A 12695-nucleotide genomic window follows, 5' to 3' on the forward strand; every position below is an offset into this window, starting at 1 on the left:
ATGAAGTTGGTAATGCAGCAAGATACAAAATTAACACCATGAAATCTATGGCATTTCTATACACCAATAGGGAAAATACAGAAAGAGAGACTAAAAAAGCAATCCCATTACCATCACACCAAAAATTTATGATACCTAGGAATAAACTTAACTTAGGAGGTAAAAGACCTATACAGAGAAAACCACAGGACACTGAAAAAAGAGATAGAGGGAGAACATAAACAGATGGAAGAACATACCGTGTTCATGGATTGGTAGAATTAACATCATTAAAATGTCCAAACTACGCAAAGCAATCTTTGGCTTCAATGCACTCCCCATTAAAATACCAATGGCATATTTCACAGACCTAGAACGAACTCTCCAAAAATTCATCTGGAATGAAAAAAGACCCTGAATAACTGCAGCAATCCTGAGAAAGAAGAACAAAGTAGGTGGGATTTCAATACCAAATATCAAGCTGTATTACAAAGCCACTGTTCTCAAAACAGCCTGGTACTGTCACAAGAACAGACATATAGACCAATGGAATAGAATAAAGAATGCAGAAATTGACCCAAACCACTATGCTCAATTAATATTTGACAAAGGAGGCATGAACATACAATGGAGTGAAGACAGTCTCTTCAATAAATAGTGTTGGGAAAATTGGACAGATACATGCAAAAAAATGAAAATAGTCCATCAACTTACACCATACACAAAAATAAACTCAAAATGGATAAAGGACTTAAACCTAAGATGGGAAACCATAAAAATACTAGAGGAATCCACAGGCAGAAAAATCTCAGACATATGCCGAAACAATTTCTTCACCGATACTGCCTGCTCCTAGGGCAATGGCAACTAAAGAGAAAATAAACAAATGGGACTACATCAAAATAAAAAGCTTTTGCACAGCAAAAGAAACCATCAGCAAAACAACAAGAAAGCCCACTGCATGGGACAACATTTGCCAATGTTATCCCGATAAGCATTTAATCTCCAACATTTACAGGGAACTCATACAACTTAACAAAGGGAAGATAAACAACCCAATCAAAAAATGGGCAACAGACCTAAATAGATACTTTTTGAAAGAAGACATAAGGAAGGCCAAGAGACAAATGAAAACATGCTCAAAGTCACTAATCATCCAAGAGATGCAAATCAAAACAAAAATATGGTACCATCTTACACCTGTCAGAATGGCTATCATCAACAAATCACCAAATGACAAGTGCTGGCGAGGATGCACAGAAAATGAACCCTTTGCACTGCTGGTGGGAATGCAGAATGGTGCAGCCACTGTAAAGAACAGTATGGAGTTTCCTTTAAAAACTAAAAATGAAACTGCCATTTGACCCAGTCATCCCACTTCTAGGAATATATCCAAAGAAACTAGAAACACGAATCAGAAAGGATATATGCACCCCTATGTTCATAGCAGCACAATTCACCATAGCTAAGATCTGGAAACAGCATAAGTGCCCATCAGCAGATGAGTGGATTAAAAACTGTGGTACATCTACACAATGGAATACTATGCTGCTGTAAAAAAGGAGTTCTTACAATTTGCAACAGCATGGATGGAACTGGGGAGCATTATGCTAAGTGAAATAAGCCAGGCAGAGAAAGATAAATATCACATGATCTCACTCATTTATGGAATATAATGAGCAACACAAACTGATGAACAAAAACAGATCCAGAGACAGAAAAGCATCAATCAGACTGTCATTCCTCAGAGGGAAGGTAGGGGAAGGTGGGGGGGAGGGGGAGAGATCAACCAAAGGAATTGTATGCATGCATATAAGCCTAACCAATGGACACAGACAACAGGGGGGTGAGGGCATGACTGGGGGGAGTCGGGTGGAAATGGGAGGATGAGGATACATATATAATACCTTAATCAATAAAGAAATTAAAAAGAAAAGTAAGCTAGCCTCCTATATGCATTACCAAGCTGTCTCTCTTTAGCTGAAAAGCTGGCAAAATCTCCTAAAATTCAAATGTTCAAAAAGACTTTGTTAACCAAATAGAAGAGAAAATTGTATTAATTGATTTACATATTTTATCAATCAAGAACCTTCAGACAATAATGAACTTTGAATATCATATTTTTTAAAAACATTTCTTTGCCCATCATAATATCCTGGGCCATGGCTTTCACATTTATAATAAAATACACTGGTATACAATTACTTCAAAGAAACCCAATAATCCTATATCTTATATAATAAAACCCTAATATGCAAATCGACCTGAGGAATGACTGGTCGCTATTTCGAGCACTGATCATCAGTGGGCTACTCTCACTGCATGAGCTGCCCCTCGTGTTCAGTATGCTCCCACAGGGGGAGCTGCAGTCTGCCAGAAGCCGGGCTTATGGCTGGCGAGTGCAGCAGTGGTGGCAGGAGCCTCTTCCGCCTCCGCTGAGGGCAGGTGGTAAGGAGTGAGGGATCCTGGACTGTGAGAGCCCCAGACTGTGAAAGGGATGTCTGACTGCCAGCTTAGGCCTGATGACCGGCGGGATTGGACCTAAGCTGGCAGGCGGACAGCCCCCAAGGGGTCCCAGCCTGTGAGAGGGCGCAGGCTGGGCTGAGGGACCCCACCCCCGTACACAAATTTCGTGCACCAGGCCTCTAATTCTATATAATAATATCCTAATATGCTAAGTGTTCAACCGTTCATTAGACCGTTTGACCAGTTGCTATGTCATGCACTGACCAGCAGGGGGCAGATGCTCTGAGTGGTAGGTTAGTTTGCTGCTGGAGACTGGCTGATCTGGACTGGGCGAAATGGGCCAGACACACCCTGGAGCCCTCCTGTGGTCCCTCCTCTGCCCCAATCGTGCACTGGTGGGGTCCCTCAGCCTGGCCTGTGCCCTCTCACAATCCAGGACCCCTCAGGGGATGTTGGAGAGCCAGTTTGGCCTGATCCCCACAGGTCAGGCCAAGTGACCCCACCGGTGCATGAATCCATAATATGTTATGACATGACAAATAAAACTGCATTGAAAACAGTTCATTCCACTTGTCAATAACCATATATAATAAAAGGCTAATATGCAAATTGTCCCCACGGGTAGGAGTTCGACCGACCAGGAGTTAGACCTGCACTAACCACTAGGGGGTGGCGCGGAACATGGTGGGCGTCGATGACATGGCACTGGCAGCGGGTGACATGGAGGTGCTGCCGGCCTCGATGGGCCCCGACGAGAGTGGCACCGTGGCGGGATGTTGGAGCAGGTGAGAGGGCACTGTCAGGACAAAGCTGGTTCGAAGGGAGGCCCTGGCCGGCAGTGGTGGCAGGCAGCCGGGGGAAGGAAAGCCCCGGCTAGCAGCTGGCAGCTGTTGGGACCCTACCCGTGCATGAATTTCATGCACTGGGCCTCTAGTATTAAATAAAATACCAGCTATTACACTGCTTTTACATCATGTACTAGTTTTAACAGTCTTACAGCAATTTAATGTTTGCACTTTACACATGACAGAATATTAAAGATATAAAGTTATAATTTTCTACTTTAAACCTAAACAGCCAAAGCAAAATATTCTGCATGACTTATGCACATGTAGTATTAGTTATCATTTTAAACACAGATCGGATTATGTGTACAATTCATACTTACCCATAAAATTGAGATAGCCTTCTCCGCCAAGGGCATGAGTAATGAGTCGAATCATTTTATGAAGCTGTATTCCACGATCAATAACTGGAGTAAAAGGGGTCAGAACACTCATGTTGGTATACATTTCAGCATCCATCAACCAAAATGCCAGTGTCTTATCCCCAACAAGTGCCTGCAGAAGTAAAAGTCACTGAGGTGAATGCAAGGAATAGGAAGGAAACAGCTATTATGATTTACAACAGAATAGCACAGGATGAAAAACAATGTAGGGGAGATGTGTGAATTAGTATTAATGTAACGCATATGCCAATAATTACTTTCAATGCTAAAGATGAGCTGGTAAAATCTGTTAGAGATCAACACGTGTTTTCAGGATTGATTTGATTTTTTAAAAAGAGTTTGGTGAAAAATTCATGATCAGCTGCCTATTATAACTGAGCAGATGCTTCAAATTTTCTGAAGTTGGAATAAATATCCTATATAATAAAAGGCTAATATGCAAATTGTCCCTTCGACCAGGAGTTCAACCAGGGGGGCGGGGCTGGCCGGCCAACCGCCTGCGGCCCCTACCCCCAGCCAGCTGGCCCAATCCGCCCGAACCCGTGCACAAATTTGTGCACTGGGCCTCTAGTTTATTATAATGTTGAGAATTTAAAATAGCTTGCATACCATGGATTTATTTATTTTGAAAGAATGTAAGTTTTTAAAAATATTAATATATATGTATATATATGCAGGTACATGTATTTATATGTCTATATATACTTATATATAAAACTAGAGGCCCGTTGCAGGAAGATTCCTGCAAGAACAGAGCTTCCTGCAGCCTTCTCCGCGGCCCCACCTGCTCCCCACCCTGCCTGCTTCTCTCCCTTCTCCACAGCCCCGCCTGCTTCTGGCCCTGCCTGCTTCCCTCCCTTTTCCGCAGCCCCGCCTGCGTCTCTGCAGCTTTGCTCCCTTCTGCAGGGCTTGGCTTCCTTCTACGCTGTCTTCAGTCTTCGCTCTGTGCCTGGTTATGAAAATTAACCAACATTTTGGTTGGGTTAATTTGCATACTCGCTCCTGATTGGCTGGTGGGTGTAGCGGAGGTACGGTCAATTTGCATGTTTCTCTTTTATTAGATAGGATATATATAAACACCTATATACAACCACTCCCCTGCCAGCCTGAGGACACAGAGAAAATGCCACCTGCAAACCTAGGAGAGAGGCCTCAGGAGAAACTAAACCTGCTGACACCTTGATCTTGTACTTCTAGCCTCCAGCACTACAAGAAATAATTTATTGTTTAAGCCACCCTGTCTGTGGTGTTTTGTTATGGCAGCCCTAGCAAAGTAATATACATACTATTAAACAGCTATGTTTATATACATCCTATCTAAGGACTCTCCTCCCCTTCAGCAGAGGGTTGACAACTTTTTCTTAAAATGTAAAGTTTGCTTCCACATTGTATTTGTCATTTAATCTAAAATTTTTTGTTTTATATGAAAATACAATCCTTTCTAATAAAGAGGGAATATGCTAATTGACCATCACATCCTCACAAAGATGGCAGTGCCCACAGCAAATAAGGAAGGAATATGCTAATTGACTGCCATGCCCTCAAAGATGGCGGTGCCCACAGCCACAAGATGGCGGCACCCAGTCACCTTAGCCCTGCCAGGGCAGGAGGTGCGAGGCATGGCCATGCCTACCCACAGGCGGGTCCGGCCACTCCATGCACCTGCCTCCAGAATCCCCCAGTCCCCTTATACCCCCAGTTGCCCAAGGCTGACCCGAGGCACAGGCAAGCCTCGGATGGCAGCTGCCCAGCTGCCCAGGGCCGGCCCAAAGCACAGGCAAGCCTTGGATGGCGGCTGCCCAGCCGATGCCTGAGGTGCAGGCAAGCCTTGGATGGTGGCTGCCCAGCTACTCAGGGCTGGCCTGAGGTGTAGGCAAGCCACCAATGGCAGCTGCCCAGCCACCCTGGGCCGCCCAAGGCTCAGGTAACCAGGGCCGGATGAGGCTTGCACTGCCGGCAGTGGCAGCATCAGAGGTGTGATGAGGGCATCACCTTACCCTGATCTCTGGGTTGCCTCCCACCCCTGAGGGCTCCCGGACTGTGAGAGGGGGCAGGCCGGGCTGAGGGATCCCCCCTCCAGTGCATGAATTTTCATGCACCGGGCCTCTAGTAATTGATAAATAGGGCAGGTTACTCAGAAACACCCTGAGTAGAAGAGAGGCCTCATAACAACATGAATTATTCATGGTTAAAAACAGCTAACAAATGCAAATTTTTTTATTGACAAAAAATAATATGTGTACGGTGGAACATATAAGAGATTAAACCATTACCTTATTACAATTATTTTCAGTTTTAAAAAATATTTTTACTTACAAACCTGTTAAACTCTGTAACCTATTTTGAATTAAAATGACTTGTCTTTAAAATATACTGTTCCAAGGGGACATACTCATTCCGTTAGTCTTGTCCTTATGCTGTGGGCCAAGAACAAATTGGCTCAGAATATGGTTCTTGCCACAAGTATTTTCAAAGTTTGATTAGATGGTAATTGTCATCTGTGTTATGTGAGTTCAAATTATTTTACAACCTCTTTGTTCTCTGACTTCTAGGTAAATATTTTAAATCTAAACGTACAAATAATGTGAACTGTTATGAATTGAATTGAGCCCTATACCTCCTGCTTCCCAAAAAATTCATGGTGAAGACCCAATCACCAATGTGATTATATTTGGAGACAGGGTAAAGTGGTAATCAGGATTAAATGAGTCATAAGGGTGGGGTCCTAATCCAGTGAGTGGTGTCCTTATATGAATAGGGAAAAAAACAACAAGGATAAATGTGCACAGAGAAAGACCACTTGAGGACACAGAGAAAATGCCACCTGCAAACCTAGGAGAGAGGCCTCAAGAGAAACTAAACCTGCTGACACCTTGATCCTGTACTTCTAGCCTCCAGCACTACGAGAAATAATTTATTGTTTAAGCCACCCCGTCTGTGGTGTTTTGTTATGGCAGCCCTAGCAAAGTAATATACATACTAATAAAATATAGCTTCAATCTGACATATAACAGAGTTCCATATGAGTGTAGTTTGAAAATAGACTCTACTGCTAAAAAGAATTTTAAAACAACGTATATAAAATAGAAATATATTCGTTAAATTGACAGCATTATTTCTTAAACAATTTCTCCTTTCCACTTGTTTTGAATTGTCTATATTTTTATGAATAACTGCTTATTTCTGTAATCTCTGATTCTGTTATAAAATCATTTTGATCAATTCTGTTACATTTTTACTATGATGTATATATTTCTATATTATTCATTTTATAAATATATAGGATGGGGCAAAAGTAGATTTGTAATTGTTCTTATGGAAAATACTAGAATATAGTAATTAATAGATAATAATACAGGAATAAACTGTTTTACCCCTACTCACAACTGTAAATCTACTTTTGACCTACCCTGTGTATTTATAAATTTTATTAGATGTATTAGACATTTGCTTTCAGAAATAACTAGGCAACTTGCATCTTTTTTATACATTCCTGACAATCTATAATACAAGGCAGAATTTGCTGAATCTTTAAAGTATGAAATAATTCTAGATAAATCTATAATGTTTCTATACATTTTAGAGGATAATTATGAAAGTAATCTACCAGTTGCATCTTCAGTTTGTTTATCCCATTCATTTATTTATTATTTCATTTATTCCTATATAATAAGTACATACTGGAAACTCAAAATGTGCTACAACTGCTAGGAGTATGTAACAGAAAGATAAGATTTATGTATGTACTAGAGGCCCGGTGCACGAAATTAGTGCATGGGGGAGGGGAGTGTCACTCAGCCCAGGCTGCACCCTCTTCAATCTGGGATCCCTCTCACAATCCAGGACTGCTGGCTCCAAACTGCTCACCTGCCTGCCTTCCTGATTGCCCCTAACCACTCCCCTGCCAGCCTGATTGATGCCTAACTGCTCCCCTGCCAGCCTGTTTGCCCCTAACTGCCCTCCCCTGCAGGCCTGGTCACCCCTAACTGCCCTCCCCTGGAGGCCTGGTCACCCCTAACTGCTCTCCCCTGCAGGCCTGGGTCCCCCCCAACTGCCCTCCCCTGCCGGCCCGATCGCCTCCAACTGCCCACCCCTGCTGGCCTGATTGGCCCCAACTGCCCTCCCCTACTGGCCTGGTCCCTCCCAACTGCCTTTCCCTGCAGGCCTGGTCGACCCCAACTTCCCTCCTCTGCCAGCTTGGTCACCCCTAACTGCCCTCCCCTGCAGGCTTATTCGCCCCCAACTGCCCTCCCCTGCTGGCCTGATCTCCCACAACTGCCCTCCCTTGCAGGCCTGGTCCCTCCCAACTACCCTTCCCTTCTGGCCATCTTGTGGTGTCAATCTTCTGTCCACATGGGGGCAGGATCTTTGACCACATGGGGCAGCCACATTGTGTGTTGCAGTGATGGTCAATATGCATATTACTCTTTTATTAGATAGGATAGAGGCCTGCTGCACGGGTGGGGGCCAGCTGGTTTGCCTTGAAGGGTGTCCCGGATCAGGGTGGGGGTTCCCTTGGGGCGTGGGGCGGCCTGGGCGAGGGGCCTGTGGTGGTTTGCAGGCCAGCCACGCTCCCTGGCGACCCAAGCGGAGGCCCTGGTATCTGGGGTTTATTTATCTTCTACAATTGAAACTTTGTAGCCTAGAGCGGAGCCAAGCCTTCTGCTTGCTCTGTGGCGGCAGCCATTTTTTGGGGATTTATGTATCTTCTATAATTGAAACTTTGTAGCCTTAAACGGAGGCCTGGGCCGGGCAGGGTGTGCGGAAAGCTTGGCTTCCTCCATCACCGGGGGCAACCCTAGCCTCCTGCTCTTTCCAGCTCCGTGGCTGCTGCCATTTCTGTTTGGATTTATGTATCTTCTATCATTGAAACTTTGTAGCCTTGAGTGGAGGCCTGGGCCGGCAAGGGCAGGTGGAAAGCTTGGCTTCCTCCATTGCCGGGGAAACCCAAGCCTCCCTCCTGCTCTCTGTGGCTGTAGCCATCTTGGTTGGGTTTATTTGCATATTCGCTCCTGATTGGCTGGTAGGAGTGGCTGGTGGGCGTGGCTTGTGGGTGTAGCAGAGTGATGGCTAATTTGCATATTACTCTTTTATTAGATAGGATTCTAATTTTCATATTATTATATTTCTGGTGACTGGTTTTCACCATCCTTAAATTACTATTATTCATTTATTATTCTGCACTAGTTTGGTTGTTTTTTTTTAATATTTATTTTATCTGCTTTACAGCCAATTTAAGTTGAAAAGATAGCAGTGCTCCAATTTGAAAGATGCAAAATTTAACATATGTCTAGTTCATGAGTCAGCACACTTTTTATAAAGGCAAAATCGTACATATTTTAGGCATTATGGGCCACTTTCTCTGTCTCAGCTACTTAAAAGCAGCTATACACATAATGAGAATGAATGAGAATGGCTGTGTTCCAATTAGCTTTACCAAAAATAGGAAGCACACAGAAACTGGCCCATGGGTCTTAGTAGCTGACCTCTCTGATCTACTTACACTTGCTTAATTAGAGAAGACACCTTAAAAACAATCTGTAAATTTCTGCTGAAATAAAAGAGAAGCTTATTGCTCAAGCTTTAATTTTCTTACTATGTATATGACAAATAATTTTTAAAATTTTACTTTCTCATTTTTAATGTTTAAAGAATACATTTTATGTTGTTTATGTGAGGATTAATATAGTTTTAAGTAACCAAATGGCCATTTTCCCCTATGTATTTATGTTTATTGAGTGACTAACTAGGCACAGTACAGTACTAAGGCTGGAATTACAAAGGTATAAAAACACATTTTCTGCCTAAAACATGATGAGAACATAAATGATGGAGCAACTATTCTTGCCCTAGATGACTAGAGGAAGGCTTTAGAGAGAATGTTGGTATCTGAGCCGGGCTGCTGGGTATTTTATAGGCGCTTCCAGGTGAAGCAGGCACTTGCAGCTGTGTGGGCAAAAGCACAGGACTGGAATGAGGATAGCCTACTCAGGAATTGGGGAGCGGGGGTGGGGGGGAATTGTGCAGCAGTGACGAACAGAATGATAGCAAGTTGAGCAGAGAATGAAGGTAGAAACTCTGGCTCACACCAGATTATGCATGACCTTGAAGGACAAGCTTTACTCAGAAAGTCTAGATTGACAAAATAAGCTTGCTCTTTGGAAAATACCTCAGGCTTTGTCAAAGATGGGCTGAAGCTGAGGGGACCGTGATCAGTTAGCAGGAGATTTTAGTGACTGAGGGGAAAATGAGGAAATCCTGTCAAAAAGCATAAAAGAAAACTTCCAGAAGGAAAGCTAAAATGGAAATTAAAATTAACCTGGATCAGCACCAATATTCCTCTCATTACAACAAAGAAAAGCATGCAAGATAACACTTGCAACTGTCATTTACAATTTTTTAATTAGAGTTTGGCAGTGTAAAAATGGCTTTGCATTTTGAAGCTGGAAATTATAGATTTACAAAATAATTTTAAAATGTTTTTTAACTATAAATAATTTTCACATACAGAGAGAGAAATTTACACAAATACTCATTTACCTGATCATGGCTCTCTGCATAAGCAATGCACTTTTCAAGGTAGCGTCTATTTGTGAGTGTGTGCACTATGTCGCCCATATTCCAATCTTCATCTTTAAACTCTTTAAGTAGCTAGATGTAAGAGAGAATATAATTAGCATAAACCATTATAGTTCCTACATTAAATCCCAAACTTCGGGTATGCATCATAACAACCCATATCACATATTTGACAGAGATATAAGCCCTCCCATATAGCAATGATATCTTTGTTGAAACTTTTTCTGAAATCACAGCTCTTAGGCAGACTGTCCAAAATGACATTGGTGTAATGTCTATGTGTTAGTGTGTGCACAGGTGTATTTTTACTTTTGTGCAGATGGTTTGATCATTGCACTTTAGGATTTTGCAACCATGTTTCCCCTGTAACAATTGCTACCTCTTGATTAATAACTACAGAAATGTGTTATTGTGCAATATATCTTTCTGTAACTTCCACAAAGCAGAAGTATACTTGCTACATTTTTGGGTTAATTCAAAAAAAAATTAGCAGGAACAGCATTTTGTTCCACTCTTTAAAAATAATAATTTAAAAAACAACTATTATTTAAAAATTTAAAGGCTAATTACCCTATCTAATAAAGAGGGAATATGCAAATTGACCATCAGGCCGTAACAAGATGGCTGTGCCCACAGTGGAGGCCAACTTCCCATAAGGAGCCTTAAGGAGCAATCAGCAGGGACCTGAGGCTGCGTGGTGCTGGGCTGGAGCAGGGGACCTGAGGCTGTGCCCCCCGCCAGGTGGGGCTTGACAGGGAACCTCAGGCCGCACCTCTCACCCCAGCACTGGGCTGAGGGACCTCAGGCCACGCCCCCTGCCCCGGAACCAGGCCAGGGGACCTGAGGCCGCATCCCTCGCCCTGGCACCAGGCCATGGGACCTGAGGCTGCGCCCCCAGCCTGGAGGGGCTTGACAGGGGACCTCAGGCCATGTTCCCAGCCCAGCAGAGCTTGATGGGACCCCTCAGGCCGTGACCCCTGCCTGGTGGGGCTTGAAGGGGGACCTCAGGCAGCGCCTTTCACCCCGGGATGGGGGACCTCAAGGTGCACCCCCTGCCCTGGCCCAGGCCAGGGGACCTCAGGCCATGCCCCCCACCTGGTGGGGCTTGACGGGGGATCTCAGGCTGTGCCTTTCGCCCCAGGCCGGGGGACTTGAGGCTGTCCCCCCTGATCTGGCGCCCAGCCAGGGGACCTCAGGCCGTGCCCCCCACGCAGGGGGGCTTGTTGGAGAACCTCAGGCCATGACCCCTGCCTGGTGGGGCTTGATGGGGGACCTCAGGCTGCACCCCCTGCCCCGGTGCCAGGCTGAGGGACCTCAGGCCATGCCTCCCACTCTGGCACCGGGCCAGGGGACCTGAGGCTGCACCCCTCGCCTGGCACCAGGCCAGGGGACCTCAGGTTGCGCCCCTTGCCCAGCAGGGCTTGAAGGGGGTGAGGCCGGCCGGGTCTGGATCTCGCTCAGTGGGGGTGGGGCCAGCCAGGTCTGGGTCTTGCACGATTTAGAGGTGCGCACAGGTGGGCGGGGACTTGACTCTGGGTCCCTCGGTGCACCACAGACTATTAACAGGAGGAAGATTTTCATATACATTTTACTAATTTTCTTTCATCTCTGATACTTCTATTATAGAGAAAGGGCAAATAGCAATATTAAAATATTTCCTCTAATTAATTACCTTTTAATGTGTACAAATTTCATGCACCGGGCCACTAGTTATAAAATAAGTATCATCTCAACAGACCACACATTTTTGTCTCCACTCATTTGCCACTCGGTCTTCAATCTGCCTCTGCCTCTCTAACACCACTTCAATGCAAATGCCCTTGCCAAGATCTCAGATGATTGCCTCTCAGGTCAGTAATTGCTCTTTCTTAGGCAAATACTTGCTGTACATGTTGACAAGGCTAACTCCTTCCTTCACCACAAAATGCTTTCCTTCTTAATCTACACTGTGAAAACTTCTGATTGCTTGGTTTTCCTACCACTCCGGGCATTCTGCAAAGTCTCTTTCCCTGTCTTCCCTAGAAAGGCTGGTGCTCCTCAAAGTCATGTCCTTAAAATAGCCTCTTTTCCTTTACTCTCTGTGTGGGCTCATTTCTCTGTTCAAAGTGTCAATTGCACTCAGTGACAGGCAGAATTCTAGGGTGGCCCCATGATTCCTGCTCCCTCATATTCACACCTTTGTGCGACCCTTTACATAGAGTCTGGGTGGGACCTTGAACATGATGAATGTCCTCTGAAGAAACCAGGATATAACTGAATAATGTTTTAAGTTGCTAAGTTTGTAGTAATTTGTTATGAAGCAAGAGAAAACTAATGCAGATTTTGGGAGCAGAAACTGGGTTCAGGCCTGCTTGTATCTTCCTTTGCTGACTATTTTTTCCCTATGGAATTCAGGTATGCTTAGCCATTCCTCATAACTGCTCTGTGAATTACTGGGCACCAG

At 44.3% G+C, this 12695-nt stretch overlaps 1 protein-coding gene across 1 annotated transcript in view; it reads right to left on the bottom strand.

Moving 5' to 3' along the window:
* GBE1 (1,4-alpha-glucan branching enzyme 1) overlaps positions 1-12695 on the bottom strand; it is a 385578-nt gene that overhangs the window by 93855 nt on the left and 279028 nt on the right. Inside the window, exons 11-12 of the mRNA XM_080656181.1 lie at positions 10214-10324; positions 3614-3785 (exon numbers count right to left, since the gene is read on the bottom strand). Of these exons, the coding sequence (XP_080512307.1) occupies positions 3614-3785; positions 10214-10324 (283 nt within the window). The remainder of the gene's footprint in view (positions 1-3613; positions 3786-10213; positions 10325-12695) is intronic.

This window comes from Plecotus auritus, assembly GCF_963455305.1.
Source record: "Plecotus auritus genome assembly, chromosome: 2".
NCBI lineage: Eukaryota > Metazoa > Chordata > Mammalia > Chiroptera > Vespertilionidae > Plecotus > Plecotus auritus.